Here is a 26953-nt window from a genome sequence, read left to right on the forward strand (position 1 = left end):
TTTGGTTTGCAGAAATCATCCCAGTTCACCACTATTTTCTTGCCAATTTGGTTTATCATTGCCCTCAACATGTGATAATGATTCCATAAATTTCTTTTCAAAAGTTAAGCTCTTGCCAATTTGGTTTATCATTGCCCTCAACGCATCTGATTTGGGCAGATGCCATCAAATCTCTACACAATTAAACAACTTTACATGAAACAAAGGGGAACATAAAGAACTCTCACAACGGTATAAAGATGATATATGGAAAACCATTTTGATCACCCGTCCAAGCAATGCGAGAGCTTGGTGTTATTATTGCCGTTGTCATCTCCAATGTATTCTTTGACATGACCATTGGTGTGTAGAACTACTTTACCATACCAAGATGAGCCATCAAAAGCCAAATTTTGGTAAGAAACTCTCCACCATCACAAAGTCGTTGGGCATAGTGCTTACTACTACAATTGCTTGCAACATATGACAGCATCTCCACCCACACACCACTTATGATCTTCCATCTTTCTTCCTTTTCATACAATTGCAGCAATTTGACAAGCTAATGTGCTCCAAGAAACATAGATTTGTTTTCATTTGCTTCATTATCTCTAATTAGAATTTAGGCATTCCGAACTAAGAAACTTCTTAATTGAAGCTTGTGCTTGTTTTTCATCCAGTGATGATTTCTTCTGTTTTTGATTCTTGGGCACATCAAACTACTTTTTATCTGTGACACAAGTGTCTTGACACAACTTTTTAGGGAGTGTCTAAAGCACAACTTATTGTCTACTAAAGATATGGCCGTGATACTATCAGGGCCTCCAAGATGCATCAAAAGGATAGAAGACCATATTGTGCCAGAGATGATCATGGAGATCAGAGAATTTGGTTAAAAAGCCAAGGCTGATGGTGGCTGCAACATCAGCAAACTGATAGGTAGACCAAAGCAGGAAATGAACCATTTCCTCCTTGAACAACGTTTCCGAAAGCTTCCGAAGAGGGTGAGGATGACTTGGAAGATTAGGCTCATCAGGAGTGACATAGCGAAGCCTAAAAATGTATCCATGTCGATGAAATATGTTGGCCAAGATAGAAAGAAAGATGTCCTGATAATTAAAATTCAAAACTTGGTTTCATTTCATTTCAAATTGTCATGGAGGTTTAGATTTCTGATCGATGTGTGTGTGTATGTGTCCGTGAAAGAGAGAGAGAGATAAAATTTTCATTTCATTTCAAACAGTCATTTGCTATAGTCGAATATATATCTTATAATAAAATTTGAAAAAATTTGAAAAAATTTTAAAAAATTTCATCATCTTTAATCCACCTATTGCTTTGATTTGGACTTTAGGCTTGATAATTGTTTGAAATAAAATAAATATATAATTTTAGTAGGAGTTGAAAATTTGGGTATAAAACAAAGATAAATATATTGTTTCTCTCTCTCTCTCTCTCTCTCTCTCTCTCTCTCTCTCTCTCTCTCTCTCTCTCTGTGTTAAATATTTATTAGAATTTCAGCTATGGCTACTGATCATGGTGAATCTCGAACACTACAAAATATAGCTATATGCAAGTAGGTTTGGTAAAGTCATGTTTATTTGACAGAGAAAAGTGAAAAAGTTAAAAAGTTAAAAGATGTGGCAATCAAAATTGAAAATATTTCATGGAAAAAAAATTTACATTGAGTTTTCCTAAAGTCATGGTAAATGAATTTCCGTAGCCTATCAACAACATATAATAGGGGGGAAAGAAAGGTGAGGAGTGATGGGGGGTCATATCTGGACCGTCCCATAATTCAGCCACCAGTGAAGGATAATTTTCTCCAAGTTGTTTTGTGCCTATGTCTCTCTTTTCTCTATTTTCTCTCTTTTCCATAGAATTTCACCTCACTTTCATTTTCTCTCTTTTCGACAGAGGTGGACCCTACTGAAAGTTACATATTCCATTATTTCTTTTTTTTCCCTTTTCTTGTCAATCCATACAACATGTGAGACCAACCCTCACAATTTTCTCACCACTTTTTATCCTTCAAACAAATAGAGCCAATGGGGAAAAAAGGGTGTATAGGATTGGGTGGCGTCCCAATAGGGCAGCCAAGGGTGGTTGGATAGGGGTGTTAGCAGAAATGCCGTCGGGAGGACTTGAACTGAAGACTTAAGCCCATTTTCAAAATCCAATGATTGTGAAATATTTTTTAGAATTTAAACCCCTTTTAACCCCACAAATGTCTCAAACTTCCACAATCGATGGTGAGAGAGACGAATTACATTATTGAGCAAATTAATTTTAGTGTGAATTATAGCAAAATACTTTATTAATTTTGGTGAGAAACTCTGCAACATCACAAAGTCAATGGATATGGTGCTTACCACTACCACTACATGAGCCATCAAAAGTCAAATTAATTTTGGTGAGAAACTCTCCACCATCACAAAGTCATTGGGCATCATGCTTACCACAACAATTGCTTTGCATATATATGAGGGCATGTCCACTCACACACCATGTATGGTCTTCCATCTTTTTACCTTTTCATACAATTGCAGCAATTTGGAGAGATTAATCGCTTCAAGTAACATAAATTTGCTTTCGTTTGCTTCAGGATCTCTTATTTGAATTCCGGCATCCGACCTAATTAGAAACTTCTTTATAGAAGCCAATTGTGCTTGTTTTAATTAGATAAAGTCTTGCTCACTTCAACTTGAGTCGTAATTTCACATTTGTTTGAATCAAGGTCTTCATCATCATAACAGAGACCTATTGCAACATGCTAAATAAAAATGCTTTGATCAAATCCAACATCAACACTCCAACCAAGTTCTTCCAGAAAATTGTTCATTGTCATTACCCATTTGCCTTTGGGATTGCAAAATTCTGCACTGCTGATTTCTTCACTAGATCTTTGAACCTTTTCTTTAAATTGCTAGTAGATGAAATCTTTACTGTCATAAGGGACATGTATGTAACTTACGTTCTAGCTGCTTTCTATCGGTTCATGAATTGATTTCCCTTGAGAAGAGAGATGTAGGATTCCTTTGAACATTGTTCACTCGTCTTTGAAGCAAAAGCTCAATAGATTATATTGAGCCATGCTGTTGTTTGTTGGTGTACAATGTCTTGTATTCTGTCGTAGTTTAATCCATGGATTACTGGTGTAGGTGTCCTGACAGAACAGAACGGTGATCCCGCTTGTCGATAAGCGGGCCCCCTCTCGAATTTTTATTTGAGGATAGTTTTATACTTTTTGGTATTAGGGTTTTTCGCTATATATTTGCAGCGATGTTTACTTTCTTTGAAAGCAATTCTGAGAGGTGTGAGGATGAGCATTGTAACTCTATTTTCTACTGATAGTGAAAAAAAATCTCACCTCATCTCATCGAGGACGTAGGCAATCATGCCGAACTTTGTAAACCTGTGTGCATTGTTTGTTCTTGTTTTTCCCTTACCTTTTACATTGCTTTTAGGGTTGCATTTCTACAAACTAATATCAGAGCTCTAGGTTTTCGTTTTTTTATGAGACCACTTCGGTAGTAGAAAAATGCGAAGAAGCAATGACTTGCTTGTTTGGGTGGAAGCAAGTCATATGATTGTAACTCTCATATTTATTTAACCAAAAAAAAAAGAGCCTCATACTGGTGTATAACTAATTAAATGAGTATAAAAAAAGGGGCGGTTGTTTACCTAATGCATGAGGCTCCCGCCACTACTGTGAGGTATGGGGAGGGGTAGATATATGTAACCATACACGTGATTCTTAGAAGTGTTTTTCGATTCAAACTCGGGGTCACTAGGTTGCAATAGAACAATCTTCCCATTGCACCGAATAATAGAGCATCCCAATGCACAAGGCTCCGGCTACTGTAGGGTTTGGGGAGGGCAGATGTAAGTAGTCTCTTCCCTGTTTACTTTGAAAGGTTGTTTCCTTGATTCAAACTCGTGACCACCAGTTTGTAAATAGAGCAACCTTAAGATTACACCAATTATAACTTATTAATTATTTATTTAATTAAATATGGTAGAGTATTCTTTTAATGATCTGTGGTACTAATAACTTATAATAATAGTGACTATATATGTATGTATGCCATATGCAGGTTTATTTACATAAAAGGCTTAGAAATTTTAAGCGAACTGTCACCCATTTCCAAATTGTTGAAGAGTAGCTAGCAAAGAAATATTTAATCATAATATTTTTTGGAAGTTGTGGAAAGAATATTGAATCAAATGATAATAAATTTACTATTGTCATATTAACTTTTTATCCACTCACCATGCTTGCAATACAATTTTATTGCACAAGAAATATTGCAAACATCAATTTCATATATATATATATATATATATTTTTTCATTTGCTCACAAGCATCCCTATCTATTCAAAGCCTCGACTTTCAATCATTTTTGGCAAACTAGGTTTTGACTAGGAAAACTAGGCGGAGTTTGGTCAAAATATTAGAAACTTGGTCAAGAGTCATGGAGACTCGTCCTGTATTAAAAAATGATAAGACTGAGACCAAATCATACCGAGTCATTCAAGACTCGTTTGTTTTGTCTGAGTCACAACAAAATGGCCGATTATTGTCAAAAGTTAAAGTCGGCATTTCTGAATAATTTTGAACTAAAATATATTCTACTGGTGTTAAATGTTCAATGACTGAATTCTTCTATATCGAATCTAGTGACTATTGAGTGTGTACTTTTTCCTAAAGGTCAACAAGATTTTATTAAAAAAGAATGAATAAAATACAGAGAAACCCATTTGGGCATAATTGAAACAAAAAACCAGATCTCAATTCCATCTTCAGCATTGCCATCAACAGAAAGAGCCCTAGACAAAGATAAATCAACACCTAATCTTCAACTCCACCTTTGGCATTGCCATCAGCAGAGAAGAGGACTAAGAAAATGAAATATATCTAAAGCCTATCAACCAACCAATCACTTGAATCTATACCGGGGTCTCTCTGTGGCATCCCAATCAACATCATTAATAGTAAAACTAGGAGCTTCATTACAAAATGTTGATGTTCTTGTTGATGCAGCATGCTTAGCGAGGCTATCAGCTACCATATTTACCTCTCTGAAGCAATGACTATTGAGTGTGTACAAGAGATTAATCCAGCCTTGCAGATTCCATGTTTTAAGGTGGGGACAAAGGAGTTGGTTTATGATGGAACTCTTGCTTTTTCCAATCAAGATTCATCTCATCATACTAATGGTATGGTAGGGATGAGGTTGCATATCGATCACGAGTGGGATTCTATGAAGGATAGGTTGTTCGATCCGGATTCTTAAGAATTGCCAAGGAAGATAAGGAGTATGCAGGAGCTGCTTCAAGTAGATCAAGCGATCTCGAAAGGCATGGAAGTTATCGGAGCTTCCCGAAGGAGGGGTCGTAAGACCAAAAGTGGTGGTTCGAAATGCTAGGTGGCTATAGAATTTTTTTGGATCATCTAATACAGCCTTAGTAGCAAGGCATATGTGTTAGTGAGTTTCATAATGGCATATATAAATTGGGAGAGACTATCTGTTGGGGAATTTGTCTTTGCAATTGCTTTTTGTTTGTTTCCTCCTCTATAAATGGTAAAGCCAAATGTGGAGGGTTGAAGTAAACGATAAACTTGTACTTTTGTAAAGACGAAGAAAGATATTCTATTTTCTCTCCTATTTAGTACGGCGGGAGAAGCAATAGGGATTATTGTGGGTCAATCTATTGGGGAACCCGGGAATCAACTAACATCAAAAACTTTTCATATCGGCAGAGTATTTCCGTTCTTTCTTTGACTCTTGTCCTTTTTTTATCTGGGAGATGATATGGCCCAAAATGAACAGGTGTGGAAGCTATAATTGTAAACCACGATCGAATCTATGGAAGCATTGGTTTATACATTCCTCTTAGTCTCATTATGCTGGCCATTAGCAAAAAATAAAAAATAAAAAATAAAATAGAGTGTGTACATCTAAATATTAATTAAAAAAATATATATGATTAATGACCATGACATCTCCAAGCGGATCTTATCACTTTCATCCGAGAGACAATAAATGATGAGCTTCATAAAAAAATTTGAAAAAAAAAAAACTTTTATTCTATCTTGTCTCATTTAATTTATTTATTAATTATTTATTTGGATTGCTTGAGAAAGACTAGTATGGAAATAAGATGGGAAAATTTGACATGACTCACTAGGATTTAAAGAGGACAAGTCGAGTCACAAAACCTAGTATTCCAACAATGTTTTCAACAGCACCTAATCACATTTTTCTGCAATTTTTTTTTAATGAGAAAAAAAAAACTTTATTAAAAAAATAAGAAAAAGAAAAGAAATCACTGTTAGAGCAAACACCAAGAAAAATACTAGATTTTGTGATTCGACTTGTCTTCTTTAACGAGGAAATAAACAGACAATAGATCCGCATAACACAGATATTTAATGAGGTTCACACACTAGTGTGATGGACTGCATCCTCAAGTAATGAAGAAGATGTTTCACTATGCAAAAGAGAGATTACACCCAAGCAGCGGTGTCAAATACACTTCACATGGACGCTATGAATGAATCTCGATATAGATTTTTATAACACCACCTAGATTTTATTATTTGATGTAAGTCTGAGGCTCTGCGTTTCTCTCCCCTGCTAATGGCAATGTCCAAGGTGGGGGTTAGTTTCTCGGTGCCCTTTTCTTAGTTTCACGTTCCATTTTGTAAATTTCTCATTTTTTCACTATTAATATACTCAACCTTCTTAGCGAAAAAAAACACCCAAGCAGCGGCGAGAAAACTCGCCCCTCTGCTTCCATCACAGATCTCAAAAAACTTCTCATTCGGGTCGCCACCAAAATATGTCAAAACGAGTCAATCTTCAAAATGGATAAAGAATTCGAGACAAACTTAACAATTACACCATATGATATGTGGTGATTTAGTTTTTCAATTCGAGCCCTTAGAGCTAGGTTATGGGTTATAGAAATACAATCCCTATCTTGTTTTAGAATAACACTTCAGAAGAAACATTTATTACAGATCTAATGTCCAAAAGTAGAATATAGATATCCCATGGCCGATTCCCATTTTCTTCCTCAAGCCGTACGGTCAAATTTTGGCAATCAGTTCAAACGTTTGCTGTTTTGATGCCTAAATCCCTTGTTTTTTGCAAACGTTGATATATGACCCTTGCTTTGGATTCCTGTGTCTTTCAGACAAAATCAAAATCCATCACAACACAGATAAAGATCTTATTACAAGCAATAACTGATGCCCAACCTGCCTCATTAGTCCTTATGATAGTATAATTTTCATAAAGAAGCTCATGATAATCAGATATGGCGAAATTATCAGTTGAAGCACGACTCTCTCTCTCTCTCTCTCTCTCTCTCTCTCTCTCTCTCTCTCTCTCTCTCTCTCTATATATATATATATATATATATATAATTTTGGTTGTCAACCAAAAAATTTATAAAGTACTATCAAAATGTAATGGAGAAGATGCATGGAAAACATACCAAGTACCCAAGTAACACTAGAGAAAGATCAATAACTAGAAAAGAGATAAAGATAATGACAAAATTAGTCCCACAAAGAAATATGTAGAAATAGGTGTTGTTCTTAGTACCTCTCTCTTCTACAATATAGTCAGTGGCATGACCATTGGTGTGTAGCACTACTGTGTCATACCAATATGAGCCATCAAAAGCCATATTTCGGTAAGGAACTCTCCACCATCACAAAGTCGCTGAGCATGTTGCTTACCACTACAATTGCTTGCAGCATATGACAGCATCTCCACCCACACACCACTTATGATCTTCCATCTTTCTTCCTTTTCATACAATTGCAGCAATTTGGCAAGCTTATGTGCTTCAAGTAACACAGATTTGCTTTCATTTGCTTCATTATCTCTTATGAAAATTTGGGCTTCCGAACTAAGAAACTTCTTTATAGAAGCTTGTGCTTGTTTTTCATCCAGTGATGATTTCTTCTCCTGCTTTTGATTCTCGGGCACATCAAACAATTTCTTAGCTGTGACACAAGTGTCTTGAAACATAACCTTTCCAATATTCTTACTGTTCATCATAAAAGGGAGAATGAGTAGAAGATATAACAGATAATTAGATAAAGTCTTGCTCAGTTGAACTTGAGTCACAACTTCTCTACATTCATTTGAATCAAGGTCTTCATCATTATAATAACAGAGATCTGTTGCAACATTCCACATAAAAATGCTTTGATCAAATCCAACATCAACACTCCAACCAAGTTCTTCCAAACAATTGTTCATTTTCATTACCCATCTACCCTTGGGATTGCAAAATTCTGCAATGTTGATATCTTCACCAGAGATTTCGACCTTTTCTTTAAATTGCCGGTAGATGAAATCTTTGCAGTCATTGGAGACACATACGTAACTTACATTCCTTCTGTTTTCTATCCACTCATGAATTGATTTCCCCCAAGAAGAAAGATATAGGAGTCCTTTGAACATTATAATTGGCTCATCTTTGAAGCAAAAGCTCAATAGATTATATTGAGCCATGCTGTTGTTATACCACCATCTTGTTGTTGTTGCTGTTGTCTCAGAAGCTACTCTTCCCACTCCAAAAGCCTTGTTGGCAATGTTGATTTTAGAAACAAGCAATCGACAGGAGAGAATGAGTTTCAAGATTATCCTTGAAAGCCACTTGAGGCTGTGATGATTATTCATCCACACAACAGTCCATCCTGATAAAAGGCCAAGGCCAATGGTGGTGTCGTCGTAAGCTTTCTGATCAGATAATTTGGTTAAAAAGCCAAGGCCAATGGTGGCTGTAATATCGGCAAACTGATAAGTAGACCAAAGCACGAACGTGAACCATTTCTTTGAACAACGCTTTCGAAAGCTTCCTAAGAGGGTGAGGATGACTTGGAAGGTTAGGCTCATCAGGAGCGTCAGAGAGAAGCCTAAATTTTTTTCCATGTCGATGAAATATGTTGACGATCAAAGATAGAAACGTGAAAGATATAATCAGATAATTATAATTCAAAACTTAATTGGATCCATTTCAATCTGTTTATTTTCTGGTTTTGATCTCTAATCAATGAGAGAGAGAGAGAGAGAGAGAGAGAGAGTGCTTTTTGTTGGTCTCCGACAAGTTAAAGTACTCTCTCGATTATTAAAGCATCTCTCTCACATAGGTATGCACCACACATGGAATCTAATCCACCACAAGACTCCTTTTCCTCGTGTGGATCATGATGGTACAATATTTTTTAGACAATTAAAATACTCACTCTCACTTATTGAAAGGTATTGCCCCTTATTCCCTCGTTTAAGGGTGTCAATTTTATACGTTTATGACCTAAATAATAAATATGTTTAGCCCAACATTTTTATAAATAGGTAGTACACGGTACAATCACCTAGCCCGATGAACAACTAATCGGTCTAACATATTTATAAGCTCGACTTAAGTAGACTCATTTAATCCTAGCCTACCCCAAGCCCTTTAACATTACTTGCATTTTTATTTTTTTAACTACTTGTATTTAGTGTTAAGGCTATTGTGATACGTATAATTGAGATGGTGATGATTGCTATTTGAACATTCATCTCTTTAAGGCATAGTTTAATTGATTTGAACGTTTGGATATGTATGTCCATCAAACTCGGTTTATTAATAAGACTGTTATTTTCATTTATGCATGACATTAATTTATTGGGCTTGTACGTTGTTCCATGAGTTTTCACCCAAAATTATTCTCGACTAAGAATAGGACCGGACATCCTGTTCACATGGTCGTTACATTGAATGTCACCAGGGATGTGATCCTAATACATAAATGTAAGTACACATATTGTGTGTAGAATCTGGTAAGAATCTCGCATGTGTTACTGCCAATTGTGTGAGGATGAGATTCGTACCTGTCAGTTGATATTTGATCTGAGAGATCCTATTTGTTGCAATGTTGTATCATGTGTTTTGGTAAACCAATGGTTGATGTCCAACTGACTATATATCGGTACGCTGGACACGTGGTCCCACATTGTTAATGAAAAAGATCAACATGGGGTCCACTGCCCTTAATTGGGGAATATCAAGGAGAGAGAATGTCTGTACTTGATCGGACAAAAATCTGGTACCAATGTCATTATTGTAAATTGTTTATGAAACTATTTTCTTATATGAAAAATAATATTTTATTTAAAATATTTTTTGGTGTCTGATCACGATCATAGAATCTCTGAAACAGACATGTACAATGAATTGGAGTTAGGCAGTTATAAATTACATGTTATATAACTCATTATGTGATATTGAAAAAGTGGAGGCTCTTATATGCAAATTAAAGGGTTTAAATATGCATGAAAAATTTTGAGAATATTAAATGGTTAGTTATCTTTTTTCAATAGAAGTGGATAAAATATAATTGGATTATATTGTCACCCATAATAGTAAAGATAGAATCCCTTTATGATTCCCTACATTTTCACTATTTAATAGTAATCTTGGAATTGGATATCTAGTACACACACGAAGGAAAGTTGAACGTTAGTCAAACAAGGCAACAAATCCCTAATTTAGGGATTACTTTATTAAAACAAGAAAAAGGGGGAGAGAACATACACATTTTGGCTCTCCCTCCCAATTTTCTCTTCTTCTCTCTCCCTCTTCTTGTATACTTGAGAGAAAGAGTTTGTGAAACCCCAACCCTAAATAGAGAGAGAAGGTGTGTATTTATGTTTTGAAGATTCAGATTCATTCAAGAAGTTGAAGGAATCATGTTCTTGTATTGCTCGATTGTTAAAAAGCTATTATCAGGAGAAGGAACTTCACTTGTAGTTATAAGGTAAATCGTTTTGTTCCCAACTAATTAATTTTTTTTGCTTGTACAATGATCTCGAACGCAAGAGATTCCAATCTGATCTCTTCCGTTGTGCTATTAGGTTCTTGTCAACAATTGGCATCAAAACCTCACTCTTGCTTTCGAAATCATTAGTTGTGTATAAAGTGATTTGGTTCTTCAATATAATTCCATTAAAAGTTAATAGATTCGAATGATAATGCTTATTGAATTAACAAAACCATGGTCACTGTTATCGATTAGAATTTTTTAAAGTTTATTAAAATAAAATAAAAAGGGGGGGGGGGGGGGGGAACGGAAGGCGGTTAAAAAAAAAGGCAATCATCAGGCGGTTCTACGAACAGAACCTTTTTCTTTTCTTTTAATTGTGGTTTAAAGGATTGAATGTTGACTTCAATTTAAAAAGAAAAAAGAAAAAGAAAAAGAGGAAAGCAATCGTTACTTTTTAATGATTAATTTTTTTAGTTTTCATTTTACATTACATTTTATATTATTGTTTTGCACTACAGTAACGTGTTACAGTAACACATTAGGGCTTGTTGACCGAGGTTGCGGCTGTTGTCGTGGTCAAGGTTGAGCCTACGGCTGTTGCCGTGGCTGGGACTGCTTCTGTGGACGAGGCTAGGGCAGCATGCCTCACACCTTCATTTGATGAATCTTTTTGGGTCTACAGTTTTTAAAAACATAAGCTAGTAGCCTAATAACTAATATTAGTGCATTAGCCTATAAACTCTCTAAATTAATAATTTATGAAATTGTTATTTTCACTTGAGATTTTGGTGGGGTTCCTTGTACGGTACAAGGGAGCCAATAAGACTATTATAAACTAATATTAAACTTTGATAGTTATATAAAAACCCTAGTATGATTAGTGGGGCCCACATAATATTAATTTGTGCAATAATATGATTTGGGCACTTTAATGGCTTAGAAGCTTCTACATGTACATTTCAACACATGAAATGTGAAATCCTAATAAATTAATTCATTATTAAAAATATAATTAATTAATTGTTAATTCTATATTACATATTGAAAAACCATATCATTCTATGCATTATGGTTATGAAATTAAAAATTAAATCTTATGGATGGCAAAATAATTTATTATTACATAAGATGTATCGGATGTCATATGGCATGAGATCAATGTGATGTGGATGTGCTCTCTCTTTCTCTCTTTCTCCCTTTATTCTTTTTTATAAATCTATGCACTCCACCCCTTGAGCAGCCTAAATGGTGGGTTGGTTTCTTCAAGTGGGTTTCTTTAAATAAAAAGATGTATAGATTTAGGCGTTTTTATTTTTATTCGTTGTAAAATGAAAAAAGCATAGAAGATCTTCGTACGACGATGATGAAAAAGGAGATGGAGATTCACATGGAGATGATGAAGATAAATGTTATACATATTGGTTGCATCATTTGATGCATAAAATGCAAGATATCACATTGCATATGTTAGCTAAATAATTAATTTAGTGGGAGAATTGAGGCTTGTTACTCCCACTTCTCTTGCCATCCCATAATCACATTTAATTATCTTATATTGTTGTCATCTTTTATACATGTGATGTTTGTCTTGTAATGTATGAGATGTTTACATATGTATCATAAAATTACCTTTAATATTAAAAGCATGTGTGATATGGATGAATCTTACTCGATAGATCATATCCATGGCCCCCTATCAATGGTGGATGCAGAGATTGGTAATGTGACCCCACAACAGAGTCGATGGAACATTGTCATATTTTTTTATTGCCGATGGTCTACACTACTTCCTAATGGATAGAATATAGACACAGATAGTGAGGGGGCACTGCGATAGTGGGTCATCTCTCATGATATTGTGATTCATTCCAATTTGATAGGAATGCACATGACTTGAATATATGTCAGCCGATAAGATATAGACATGACACTCAGGTGGTCAATAATATTTGAAGCCTTGGAGGCGAACAACAAAGTCCACTCAATCACCGTGTGTGCAGTTATCCCAATAGGGTAAGTTACATGTGCAAGGATTGGTTTATTCCAATTCACTTTTAGTATATGAGGGAATTTTGTTTGTGAGAAAACTTTTGTCTATGTTTCACCCACCGGAATCCAATAGTTTCGTTTAATGTTTATATGTTTGATTATACCTTGTACCTATGTAGATCTTTGTGCGATGTTGACTTCAATCAACTCTACCTTACTTACCCTTATCAATGACTACAAACTGAAAGGACCCAACTATGTTGATTGGCATAGGAGTATTATGTTACTCCTAACGGCAGAACATCTGTCTGGAGTTCTTAAGGAGGATGCTCCCGAAAAACCCACCGGTGATGATTATGATCAACAAGAGGCTTATGAGTATTTCCACTCGAGTGACTCTAAGTCCATGCTGTATATTTTGAGATCGATTGACAAATCAATCATTGACTCTATGAGAAGCGTAATATCTGCCAAGAGTATGATGGATAAGCTCAAGAAGCTTTTCAATCAGACTGATGTGCACGAGCACCATGAGCTCGTTGGTCTTATCCATAATACCAAGATGACAACAAAGATTTCAGTCATCGATCACGTGATGAAAATGTGAAATCTATTCGAGAAACTAGAATCCCTGGATACTTCCTTCACTCTTAAATACAAGAGGAATGTGATTTTGAACTCTCTCACCTCAACCTGTTGCTCATTCATCTGTAATTTCAATATGAACAAACTAGATGTTGAATTGACTAAGCTAGGCAATATGATGCAAGAGGTGGAGAAAGCTCAAAAGAAGGAAAAATGTGAGGTCAATGCTAAGAAGTCAAGTCTTCGATTCCAAAAACAAATGGAAGAAGAAGAAAGCCAATAAGAGTAAGACTTTTAAGGACAAGGGTGAGAAGATACAGAAGAAAAAAGAAGTACCTAAGGCTCCATGCTTCTTTTGTACGAAAGAGGGCCACTAGAAGATGAACTATCATGTATACCTGGCTACTGCGAAGAAGAAGTCAGATAAAATTCCTAAAAAAGGTAATTTTACTACTCTCATCGTTTATGAGTCAAACTTGTCTATTGAACAATCCAACTCATGGTTGGTGGATACTAGATCCACTGTCTACATTTGCAATATGTTGTAGGGGTTCAAGATAATAAGAAGATTTGACAGGAATAAAGTGCAGCTAAGGATGGGCACTGGAGCTGAAGCCATAGCAATGGCTATCAGAGACTTTAATTTAGAATTTGATTTTAGAACTATTTTATTAAAGAATTGTTATCATGTTCTTTCTATTAAACGGAACATTATTTCTGTCTCTAAGTTAGTTAAAGACGGTTATGCATTTTCCTTTAATTGTATTTGAATTATTTTTAGGACAACTTATGCTAGCACCCTAGCCTACGCTGCAAAATCCTACCCATCGACCTATATAATTAACAGGTAAGTCTGAATGTAACTTTTTATTTTTGGTAAAAGATCTAAATGTAACTGACCAGTTACAAATTCAACTATAACCTAATTTATGATTCACTAGATGCCCTTATCATAGATACAAGATTTCACCTCAAAATAGGAGTAATTATGTTATTTAGATTTTAACTTTTAAAACACCAAGGTAAGCAACTTGAGTCATAATCAAGGGTAATAATGTAAATTTTCCTAAACAGACGATTTTTTCCCGACTATTTCCTCATCTCTTCTTCTAAGTATTTTTTTTTTTTTTCTCCTCTTTTTTCTTCACCATGAGTGAAAACAAGTTTTTTCTACTTCCTTTTTCTATTTCGGCACCCATTTAGGAATCCAAGTTTCAAACACAATTAAAGGAGTCCCTTCCTCGACCGTCCGTTAATGAATTTTTGGGGGCTCTAGAGAATAGTACCTTCACCAACAGAGAAGTTGTAGAGCAAACTGTTTTTTCATACTATTTTTGGGGCTGCAGAGAATGGTCCTTTTACCAACATGTTTTTTTATACCATTTCTTAATTTATATCAGATTTTTCTGATTTAGATTCAGCTTTCGGATTTTATTTTTTCGGTTTTAAGAAAATCCAAACCAGATTCAATTGTTGGGACTGAACCACTTTCACATTTGAACCAATAATGATGAAGGAGAACAAAAACTTCTACTTGAAACGGTATACTTTGTAAAAATATAAAAAAGGTGTTGCGAGGGATTGAGGGATTGTGATGATTTGGACGGGCGATTGGGAAATAGATTCAATGAGGATGGATTTCCATTTGCACCCGTACTTTTAGTAGTGATAACAAAAAATGGATGCAACAGCTGTTCAAAAAGCAAACGTATCAAATTACAGATTGGTATCTCTCAGTTGAATCACCTCTTTGACAATGTAGGTATTCTAAGAAATTAAAATTAGGTTACAACACTCTTGTAACTTACCTAGATAAGTTATACCTTGGTTAACCTAAAATTAAATAAGGTTTATTTTCCCAGAGGATTAGTCGAGGTGCTCGTAAACTGGCCTAGACACCTTGGTTTAAAAAAAAAAAATACCTAGATTACAACTAGACAAACCCATGTATAATTAATAGCCTATTGTAGGACCAGCATGAATTATTTTTACCACGACATTCCTCCTAACGGCTCTTCATTCAGAGGTGTATTAACCACATAGGATTGCATGCCTTCAAGTGTTGAATTGCATGAATGTGCATGTGAGATTGAGGAGATTTTAAAAGGATCCCAATTCAACTCATAATTGCATGCATAAAAACTTGAACAAAATTAAGATGTTACCAAACAAATAAAAAGATGTGTAGGTGCAAAGGACCTCCATACCCTCCAAGTAGTAAGTCAAAAAATGTGTGGTCACACGTGTGCCGGACCATTATTCTTTGTTTCTTGTTCTGTGACAGTTTCTACATCCAGCTCTGAACAGAAAACCCTACAGTAATGTAAACGAGGTCGGATATGCCACAAACGGATCCCAGTCTGTGTTTTGGTACATGGATATGTACAAATGGATCCAAAGGTCTTCTATTCACATGTCAAATATCATCTCAATCTAAGTTTGTCAAGTGTCAAAATTAGGTATTGAAACAAATCAGAGACTACCATAAGTTTTCATAGATATACACGGGAGGGTATGCCTACAAATGAGATGAATCTGGGTTTTTGATAGAACCAGGGAGTATCACATGGTGGCAGGGACATAATATACATGAGGTTACTCCTATATATGAGAGGATATATTGAATCTTGGGCTGAATTTGATATATGTCCAACCTACATCATTCCATAATGCTAGGTGAAGGCAAGTTATAATATTTATCCTATATATTTGTATGTTGGGGGTACAATGTGTGACGCCTCGAAACCCGACCTAAGGTTTTTGGACATCAACGGTCCACAGGATCTTAAGTTCTAGGTGATAATGAACCTGAGTAGCATCCACACAAACATAAGCGCAAGCAAAGGTTAACTAAACTAATATATTATTAAAATTTAAAGTTCAACTATTTAATTCAAATCTCAAACTTAAAGTAATGTTGAATTAAAGTATGTCTTCAAAGTCTAACTCAAATTCTATATAATCTAAAAATAAAAATCATTGTCTTCTTCAAATCCATTAGCAATATCCTCCTGTTGATCAACTATAGGTTCAACATTCACGTCATCTCTATAATAGTCCTCACCAATGTCATCTGTAAATTATGAGGCTAAGTGTTTGGAAAGAAACTTAATGAGTAGAACCACAACACTAAGCACATTTGAAATTACGATCATACAACTAATATCAGGAAAGGCATATATGGTATAATATAAAAATTTTCAAGAAACAAAAGAACAAGCATACCACACATACTTACATTGCTACATTTATATCGCCGCATAAGTACATATGATGATTCAAAAGAAACTAAAAAACGAATTCACAATATTATCCATGAATGGTCAATGTGTCGCAATACCACATTATCTTCACTCAATATACAGAAATTCGTAGAAGCTATCTGGTGTCCAACCTCTTGAAGACTAAGTCATACCTCCCAAAGGTCAAGTAATAATTGGTAGATCATACCGAGGGTAGGTTACTTCATTTAGTAGTCCACAGTTCCACTAAGGAAAAGTCTAATGAACCCATTATCACCTCAACATTATAACGTCAATGTTGATAAGGCGAGACAAATAACAATAAAGTCATCTAAGAATGAAAAATATATATAAATACAAATAAGATCAAAATTTAAGTGTGATCAATACTTTCATTCCACCCTATCAGTCCCTATATAAATATGAAATCAATTTCAGTTTCAATTTTTATAAACGTCATTAAAATAACTACAAATTACAAATCAATAATCAAGAAAGTCTCACATCCCTCCTCAATTAAGGCCGGTAATATAAAGCATCATTACCACAATAACACATCTCATATATCAAAATATTAAATTTATGTAAACTAGTTTTTTTTTTTTTTTAAACATGCATAGACAAAATTCATGTGGTAAAAGAATCATGTAATGCACATAGTACATTATTCTATGGAATCATAATCATAACTTAACACATAATATTAGAAATTAACATTATGTAATTAATGCTCCATTTAGAAAATTCTGCTATGTATATATATTGTAAATCATGGAACAAAATTTAATTTGTTTCTTCATTCTCTCATATATATAATATTAGGTTTGTAAAACCATAGTTTTAATGATAAAATATCATGAAATCTAAGGTATAGAATAGATCTAGTATTCATAAAATTGTCTTTTGGATAACACTATAAAAATAATCAAGTTAAGGTAGAAGTTCCACTCACCTTGATGTAGTTCCTAAAATTCTGCCTCAACTAATTCTGCCTACGGATATAGAAAAATAGGAAATAAATATCTATGAAATTTCAAATACATTGAAATTAGATCCTATTAAAACTAACTCATATATACAAGTCTCATATAAAAATAACATAAAAAATCCCCCCTTCTTAGGTTAGGTATCAATCCCCTAAAAAAGGGTCTTCAAACTATAATAGATTCTGACCAACAAATTTGAAAAAATTCACTAACCCATTTTTCCGAACTCAAATCACTTCCAAAATTTTTAAAAATTTAGAAAACTTATGAAATTTTTTACGGTAAAAAAAAAACGGATTAAAAATTGAAGTCTATATTCCTCTGCCACTATCCCCATTCTCAGGTACAGAAAACTCCCCTGACAGTGACCTATATAAGTATATGAATTTTTTGATATATCAAATTAACTTTGAATTTAATTGCAAATCTTATGAGATCTCATAAACACGTGCATATACTCTTAATAATTATTTCAGATCATAAAACAATACTTAACTATTTTCAATAATATGAACAATCTCGAACTACAGTTTTGTCCGACCCAGAAGTTACTGTTAATATATCAAAATCTTATTTTCTCTCCTTAAACCCATAATCCAAAATCCCAAACCTTTAAATCATGATTAATCCCCCAAGTAAAATATAAGAAAGTATTTAAATTATGCTAAGAACTCTTACCTTGAAAATCGTTTGAAATCTTGATTTATTTTCTCCTTTTTCTTCTTCTTCCTTCTCCTCTTTCTTCTCCACAATACCTTTTCTTTTTCCTTTTGATTTTCCATAAATAGACGGTGAGAGGCAATAGAGCCACGTTTTTGGGTTCTATTTCCCCTCTGTAAATCATATCCAATTCTATCTTTACCTTTCCTACTTCATCTCCAACTCCCTCTCTCTTCCTCTATTCTAATCACAATTGATCTCCAACTTTTTCTCTCACTTTTCCTATCTTATCTTACTTACTTTATGCATAAGGCTATCTAAATTTCAAAAGGGAAGTCCCAACTTTCTTAGGAAAACCTTAATTTGTTAATTATTAATTAGCAATAATTAGTTAGTTAGGGTTGTTAATTAATTAGGCCTTATTTACTAGTTAGTTAATTGTCCATATGGATAACAAGTTAATATGTGTGTATATATATATATATATATATACACACACACACATATTATATTCGTAACTAAATAAGTTAATATTAGAGTTCACATTAAAATCATATAATTAAAAGAAAAATCAAATTATGGTCCAGCGGAAAAATGGTAAATTAGAGTTCAAGGGCAAAATGATAATTTATAGGGCAAAAACTCTAAAGTTATTCTATAATGTAGTTACATCTAATGGATGAGTTTTAACACTTACCAAGGACTGATGAACCCTCAATGATTTGGTATGCCCACTTTAAGTCACCTTAATCCTACAATGGTCAAAATACAAAAATACCACTAGTTAGATTTCAGGGTATTACAATCTTCCCTTCTAACAACAAATTTCATCCTTGAAATTTTTCAGGGTATTACACAATGTCTTGGATTTCATCTGTGGTAAAAGTGGACTAATTCCAGTGGTGTAAGGACGAGCGTTGTAACCCGATTCTCCATTGACAATGAAGCAGGATTTCATCTCACAAAGGGCGTAGGCAATTTTGTCGAACCTCGTAAATCTGCATGCATTGTGTGATTGCTTGTTCCTGTTTTCTTGTTCTTCTATATCATTTTACGGATTCCTTTCTACAATATTGGACCCCTCTTGTATTTTAAGTGACCTAACTTTTTGTAACATAAAAATATAAATATATATATATATATATATATATTTTTTCAAACCAAACCAAAACCTTATTCTATGCAGGGTCAATTAGGCTGAAGCTTGATAAAATATATATAAATCAAATTGAGACATAGCAAGTATAGATAACCACCAATGTATATAAAGGATTTTCCTTCATTATTGGTTAAAGGATCTTGATTCTGTTTTGTATTGGGAAAAAGTTGGAAACATTAACAATGGTAGATGGTCTAAGTGAGACATGGCAAGTATATATAGATAGCCTCTGATGTAAGAAACTTTAATTTTTTTTATTTTATGGAAGCAATAGTCTCTTTACTTGTTTCTTGAAATAGAAATGGTATTTAAAGAAATAGTAATAATAATTTTCAAATCATCGCATGTAGAGAAATTTGATTTTTGGACAAAAATTTCACCCATCACTAGATAACGTGGAGAAATTTAATAACTATTCAGCACATGGCAAAGTGTTGCACGCCTGTGATAGATACTGTTTTCCGAAATATAAAAAGGGAATGCTGTTTCTGTTTAATATTAGAAGGCACAACCTTATATGACATGAAATGGCTTCTTTTCTGGAAAAAAGTGGACTCTTTCTGTAAAATAATACCCATTCCCCTATAAAAAAGGCTTCCTAGTTCCTCCATGATTCTGTTCCATAATCTGGAGTTCATTTTCTCTTAAACAGATTCTGAATTATTGTAACCATTACCTTCATAAATAGAATGAAGCTTTAAAATTTTCAAAATGATTCATCACGTGCCAAGAGTTGCTTTCATCTGAAGATGATGATAAAGGGATAAGATGAAGTATTTCAGTATGACAAGCATCAACATTGACACGAAACAGCAACAACCCATGTCTCCTCTTGGCCTTTTTCTATGGATCAAATCTGCAAATGGCCTTGATCTTCATGTCACCATCACTTTTCGTGTTGTGCTCTGCACCAGAGGTTTTATAGATATATGCATAACCCAGATGAAGACCTTTCCAAGTGAAAAAAAAAATAATTTGTTAGGACTTAGTCCTTATCACCATCGTCATATTTGTCGCTTCGCTTAAATAAGCTCATCCAGAGCATTCATGGAGTCAGTGGCAATCTGAGGTACACGTCAAGGGTGCACCTACATTTTATCATGGTTTAACGGCAACTGAAAAGGAAAGAACTGACTTCCTTCAACATCAACAACTAAAACATGTCCCTGTCCATGAGAGCTACCTACCCAATATGCTGTTTTATATGGAAACTGAACAGAGATCCATCACCACACCTTTGTGCTGATGGTAGGTTGGAAGATTCAAGTCCCTGAAGCATGTTTTTGGAAATCCACCATTTACTGTGTATGTGCAATGCTTGGAAGAGAGCTTAAACATATCCAGAAAGTTTCCATTTTGGAACACTTGCACTGTAAATCTTCTTTGCCGACGAACAATAATAGGTTTTCAATAATCAGAGACTCTTACCTGCATTTCAGCCACACCCACAAGAGTGTCTCACATAAAAAAGGAAAAGCAATTGGAGGGAAAAAAGGGGCTTGAAATTTTTGTAGAAATAGTTAGTAATATCCCATCCTTTCTTTTATTTATCAGAGAATAAAAGGGAAAAATGAGCGGATTCTCAACATTTGAAGGGAATAAATTACTGATGTAATCTTATGACTAACATCCAGTGAATCTATTAGTAAGAAAAACAGAATCAGGCAAAGAACAAAGCCTTCCCATTAATAACAAGAGTAGTTCCATAACTTTTCTTTTTTAACCCCTAATACAATACAGTGTAAACAATACAACAGCTCCACAAGCATCACAAACCTCATTTGGGAATTCAATGTGACAATATATACAGATTGAGCCCTTTCATCTTTAATCGCGTGGCTGATATTTCTCATAGACTATACATATATACAGGGGGATGAAACTGTGATTTACATTTAGCTTTCAGATGGAGTGAATGTGTGACTGTATCGGAAAAACTAACTGAATTGCAACTGAAAATTATCCACCCAAAGAAGGATCCCTTGCTGAATTCTTCTCCAAGTGGACGAATGATGGCTTTTTGTCACAAGAAATCAGGTGTGAATCATTGAGTGATAGAAACTCCTGTTTTCAATCATCTAATTCACTTCTCATCCCATATTTGATTGTGGCTGATGATGATCGCCTTCTCTCAGCTAGTGATTAGTGCATTCTTTACATCACATTGCTTGGAATCAAACAACTAACCTTCATTAAGCACTTCTTTCTTTTGTCCTTTAACCTTCATTAAACATTTCTTTCCTTTTTTCCTTTTTTAAATCAACTTGTTTTGCATGGCAGTGGTATAGTGGCTTAGTGAACATGGATGAAGTGTGGCTGCAACTGCAGATTAGGCTGCTGCTCATTTTCTCAATCAGACTCTGTGATAGACATGTGAAGCTCCTACATCAAAAAGTTGAAAAACAATGAACTTTTATAAGTGATTAAATGGTGTTGGAGGTAAAAAATGTCCAAGAGAACAAGTGATTGACAATACCTGTTGCTGTCGCCGACGATGTATGGCCATTACTACTCTCACCATTATATAGATTGGAAGAAGAATCCCAGCAGTTCTCAATACCAGCAACTGTCAGATAAAGTAATTAAAGAATGAAGCAATTGAGAAATTCAAATACGGAAAGTATTTTTCAGTTTATTGAAAGAAAAGTTAAACCAGCCTGACTTACTATTAATAGTGGAATGGAATATTCTTCAGCCCCACTAACCACGATTGGAAGAGTATGTCTTAGAACCAGGACAACCATGAACTGGATGAAGAAAAGGGGAAAATGAAACTTAAAAATGATAAAATAAAAGAGCTGATGTACTAAATAATAGATAGATTGAAAAAAAAAAAAAAAAAAAAAGGCTAAGCATAATAATCTGAATTCATATAAAGAGCACAATATAGCTGGTGACCAGCAAGTAACTCAATATGTGTTCCCAGTTGAGTATATCTCCAAATATGTGCACATACAACTGTGCGTGCGCACGCACATGCAAGAGAGAGAGAGAGAGAGAGAGAGAGAGAGAGAAGAGAAGAGTACAATTATAGCCACTATGCGGCCGCACAGAAGGCTTCTTGAAGTGGCAGCTGAATACTCATTATAGTCAGGATCCAAGAAATTACGGTCAGTTGCAACCATTGCTATAAATCGAGGATTATGCAGGTCCCTTCTGGAAATCTCCCAATTACCCCTGACAGACACATATAAGCATATAAGATGTCATGGTAACAGGAGAAACCAGAAGGTCCCTGGCCAGTGGTAGTGGCAATGTAGGCTAAAGAAATATTAGATCAAATGTTACCTAAAGTTCATAGGAATAGCCCCATAACGTAACAACTTAGGTGGTGCAGTGTAGCCTGGCTTAAATTGCTGAAATCTCACACATTCAACAGAAAAAATTTTAGACATGATCAGTGTTCAGATAAACTCCGAGCATAAGTTCCTAAGTCAAATATATTAGACAAGCAGCTGAAAATGGATCACCCACCTGGTGGCATATCTCACATATGGTGTCACCCTTCTCATTGCACCACCTTTGGATGCATCTGCGATGAGCATACTGCAGCAACAAGCAAGAATTAGACGTAACCAAGTCAGGTAATCAGATAAATCTCCATTAAATAAATTAGAATATGGTAACGGAACACCATTTAAACCAGCTAGAAAGTAATACTTGGAAAAACAAAGAACTTATGACAGTGAACTTCTCAGATGACAAACTGTTGGATCTGAGACAGGAAGCACAGGATATAGGAAACCCTAAAATTTAGACTTGGCAAAATATACAAAATGTATAGCATAGAATAATTATTTTCTTACAACAATATCTCTCACTGTGTATAAATCTGTACATAAGGGAAAAGATAAATGTCAAATAAACTTTCTATGGAAAACACGGAACTCATAACGAAAGCTAGGTCCAAGGGGGAAATATCAGTTCTTAACTTAGTCCCAAAAAACAGATATATTCAGTACATATTAAGCCTGAAACTTAAGACACCTGAACTCAAATTCAAACATAGAATAAGGCCTAGCTCATTTAGACATGGAATTTAGTGTCGCCAAACATTTTCAGGAAAATAATTACCCAGCAAACTTTCAGAGTAAGGTACACTCCTTTTTTCCCCCTACGACTATTTATATCATTATATATGATATCATGACGAAAGTCAAATGCTTCAATCAAGATGAGACTTGGATTTCCCCAGTATTTATCAAAATTAAAATGATCCTCAATCCAGAAGACTTGAAGCCAGCGGCTTGGACTTGAGCCAGAGTTGTTCAATGACATATCTACCATTCAAAACTTCTAAACGGAGACTGAATTACTACAGTTGAAATATTTGATTCTGACATGACATTTGAAACTTATTGACAAAAGGTCCTCATTGAGATTATGACAGAGATTAGACTTTCCCAACAAAGGTCTCTGTCCCATCCTCCATTGACTTAGTAAAACTTGCAAAAGGAAACTTTATAAGCCCTAAACAGAAACTTAATCCCCCATCCCAAGAAAAATAAAAAAGGGTCTTGAACAGATCTCTAATGGGTGAGGAAGAGAAGATCCAGGACATGGAAAATGGTAATGTTTGAAGCTCATTCACCCAAAAAAAAAAAATGTTTGAAGCTCACAGATCAATAGAAAGAAAGAAGTTTACTAGAAGTTGTATAAAGCAGTATTGACACAGAGAAAGCAACAAATCAAACTGTTAAAACATGAACATATAACTCGACATTCTAACCCATTTCAAAGAACCACTAGATTAGTGATGCAGAACTATTTCAATTATAGAGCAATTACAGAAATCAAACACTAACCATCAAGCTACCACAGCAAGAGCAGGGTGTCTCCATGTTTGAATCTTCGTCCTCATCATGGCAAATTCTGCACTCCACCAATTTCCTTGGGGATGACCCATGATTGAAATCCATACTAGGCGAAGAAATTTCTTTGCTTGTCGCTTCAACAACCGAGGGACTGGCTGGTGAAGACCTGTTTCTACTCTCAATTGCAGCTTCCAGGGTCGATTCAGTGAGTAACCGATCCACCAGCAAAACGAAGTGATCCCCCATCTTCAGATAACACTAAAGAAATAAGTGAAGAAGAAAGATATATAAAAACCAGGAAGAGACCCTGGTGGGCAAATATGAAAATCCATGTCCCAAAAGGAAAGGCGTTACATCACCAGCATAAAAGGAAGAAATGAAACTTGACCAGTTTTCAGAAAATCATTTAATAAAGCTTTAAAAAGCAAAAAATTCATAAAAGAAAACAAAAGGACGAGAGTTGATGTAGGTGTATTTACCAGTCAAAAGCGCAGCTGAAGCTGCGCCCAGAACCAAAGCCGAACCATCAAAACAGAACAAAATAAGAACAATAAAAAGTGGGGAAAGGAAAAGAAAGAAGGGAAACACCTATATCAGGAATCAACTATGACAGAACCAAAAGAAAATCTTAAGACCCAGAAAAACTTAGTACCCAAAACTAGAAACAAAGGAAAAGGCAAATTTAAAACAGACCCAGATGAGTAAGAAGCCAAAAAAGAGGTAGCTTGATCAATCAAAATCCCCTGAACCATGGAAGAAAGTCGAGAAACAACAAAACATTAACAATAGCAGCAGATAACGAAGCAGAAGAAGAGACTCACAAGGAAGGGTTCGTATTCCTTCACGGAAAGAAAGCTCTTCTCGGGGTTTCTTCAAAATCTCTGTTTTATATTACGAAGCAAGAGATTGAGTGTCGTCGTTATTGAAATGCAATCATAACCCAAAAACTAATCTCTCTCTCTCTCTCTCTCTCTCTCTCTCTCTCTCCCACCGGTTTTGCCGTTAAAATCCTCTGTACTTGGTGCTTCTGTGGCCAGAGCTCCCAAACTATACCAATTTATATAGTTACAGAGGGAGCATTTTGGGCTGGGCCACCATACCAGCCCAATACCAGATTTTGAGTCCCATTTAGTTGTGGGGTCCATAGTAGCTAGCGTCCAATGTAAGCTGGGCCCATGCTGACTGGATGGAAGTCACAAGCCCATCAGAACCTATAATTCATCATTTCTATTAGTTTATCTAATTTTGGGAGAAACATAATTGGGGCTTATCCATTATTAAATGTTGGGAAGAAGTAACTCTAGAATTGTGAGTGCTAATTGCATTGATTTCCATCAATTAATGGAATTGTGGGATGTCAATGTCGATGTTTGGTTGGTTGGGAATTTGGACAAATATTACCAGAAATATCAGCCCAATCGTCTAGAATTCGGGTCGGATCAGGGTTTCAAGAATTGGAATCATATCGATCGAATCAACTGAGGCCGATTCCATTTTCGGCCAATCTAGATAGTCGATCAATGTTGGAGTTTCTAGGGCATTGTGACTGAAAATATTCTCTCTTCACAATGGGGTAGAACAATGAGTCTCATGATTAACTCTCACCTGTCATAGATTCTTTTACGAATTGATGTTTCTATTAGTGTTTCCATTGGCCCTTGTACTAATGTAGGAGCGACAGTCCCTTTAGAGAACCTCTCTCATTTATTATATTAATAAAATCTTCTAATATAATGTTCGGGACAAATTGGAGAAGCTATAAATCCTTGTTGAAGGTGTATAAGGCATTTGTACTAATACCAATATCCATATGAATCAGCTATGCATATCAAATCAAATTGAACAGTTTCACCTTCGATTATAAATCAAAAAAATATATATATATATATATTTTTTATTTTTTTTTCTGGACCATTTTACCCTCAATACCTATCATTCGACCGATCTCATATTGGTCAAAACACAATATTTGCATCGGGCGATATTGATACGGGCCGGGCCCATACCATTTTTTGAAACGGATTAATATACTCTTGGACTGCAAGTTTGTTAAGAGGGGATGTAGATTTTGGTAGCTTTTTGGAACTCATCTCTTGGATTGCAAGTTGGAGAAAAAGGATTATTAATTAGATTAAGAGTATTAATTCTCTCTAACAAGACCAAATACTCATGTACGTAAAAAATTGTATAGGAGTAGGATAGAGGGTTTTGGTAATCCAACCCATTTTAGTGTTGCATGCAACATGCATATGTCCCACTTATAACTCATATGAGGCCTAACATTTGTGTAACAATATGAACATTTACCTTACAAGAGAGGGAAATATAATAGTTTAAGAACTCTAATACTCTGTCTAATGTAATTCAATATATATACGTTGCTTCATGGAAGGAACAGAAAGAAAATTTATATATATTTTTGGAGTTAATAAATAATACCTGTCAATGCAAGCATCTCATGCGTGAAGTCAGATGATCATCAACCCCAACAATTGATTATCTACTTGTTTAATTATTTTTAATCTTATGAAAAGGGAGGATTAATGGATTACCTACTTCTTAGGACCAATCTGGTTATTATTATTATTATTATTATTATTATTATTATTATTATTATTATTATTATTATTATTATTATTATTATTATTATTATTATTATTATTATTATTATTATTATTATTATTATTATTATTATTATTATTAT

At 34.7% G+C, this 26953-nt stretch overlaps 2 protein-coding genes across 5 annotated transcripts; one reads left to right on the top strand and one right to left on the bottom strand.

Annotated features, from left to right (window-relative positions):
- The first annotated feature begins 12513 nt into the window (after positions 1–12513).
- LOC122079557 lies at positions 12514–13410 on the top strand. The gene is made up of 2 exons (XM_042646132.1): positions 12514–12532; positions 12983–13410. Exons 1-2 carry the CDS (start codon positions 12514–12516, stop codon positions 13408–13410), a joined length of 447 nt encoding a protein of 148 aa, XP_042502066.1.
- Positions 13411–21098: 7688 nt separating this feature from the next.
- Positions 21099–25267, bottom strand: LOC122075512. Of its 4 annotated transcripts, none has more exons than XM_042640571.1 (8): positions 25071–25267; positions 24241–24495; positions 22910–22981; positions 22724–22791; positions 22462–22612; positions 22102–22182; positions 21912–22001; positions 21099–21817 (listed from the first exon to the last, which is right to left on the bottom strand). In XM_042640571.1, exons 2-8 carry the CDS (start codon positions 24493–24495, stop codon positions 21785–21787), a joined length of 750 nt encoding a protein of 249 aa, XP_042496505.1. In that variant the 5' UTR covers positions 25071–25267; the 3' UTR covers positions 21099–21784. The 4 variants fall into 4 exon arrangements, with proteins under 4 accessions (XP_042496505.1, XP_042496510.1, XP_042496519.1 ...); XM_042640576.1 differs by having other exon boundaries at positions 24241–24507; XM_042640585.1 differs by lacking the exon at positions 25071–25267 and adding an exon at positions 24729–25048 and having other exon boundaries at positions 24241–24507.
- Positions 25268–26953: the final 1686 nt, after the last annotated feature.

Source organism: Macadamia integrifolia, chromosome 1 (assembly GCF_013358625.1).
Source record: "Macadamia integrifolia cultivar HAES 741 chromosome 1, SCU_Mint_v3, whole genome shotgun sequence".
NCBI lineage: Eukaryota > Viridiplantae > Streptophyta > Magnoliopsida > Proteales > Proteaceae > Macadamia > Macadamia integrifolia.

What these genes read in the sequence shown, in the direction of transcription:
- LOC122075512 (XM_042640571.1), bottom strand. Translation starts at nt 24,495, where the DNA reads ATGGGGGATCACTTCGTTTTGCTGGTGGATCGGTTACTCACTGAATCG. An exon ending in CTTGCTGTGGTAGCTTGATG is followed by an intron (nt 22,982 to 24,240) that starts GTTAGTGTTTGA and finishes TTGTTGCTGCAG; the next exon opens with TATGCTCATCGCAGATGCAT. An exon ending in ATCGTCGGCGACAGCAACAG is followed by an intron (nt 21,818 to 21,911) that starts GTATTGTCAATC and finishes TTTTTGATGTAG; the next exon opens with GAGCTTCACATGTCTATCAC.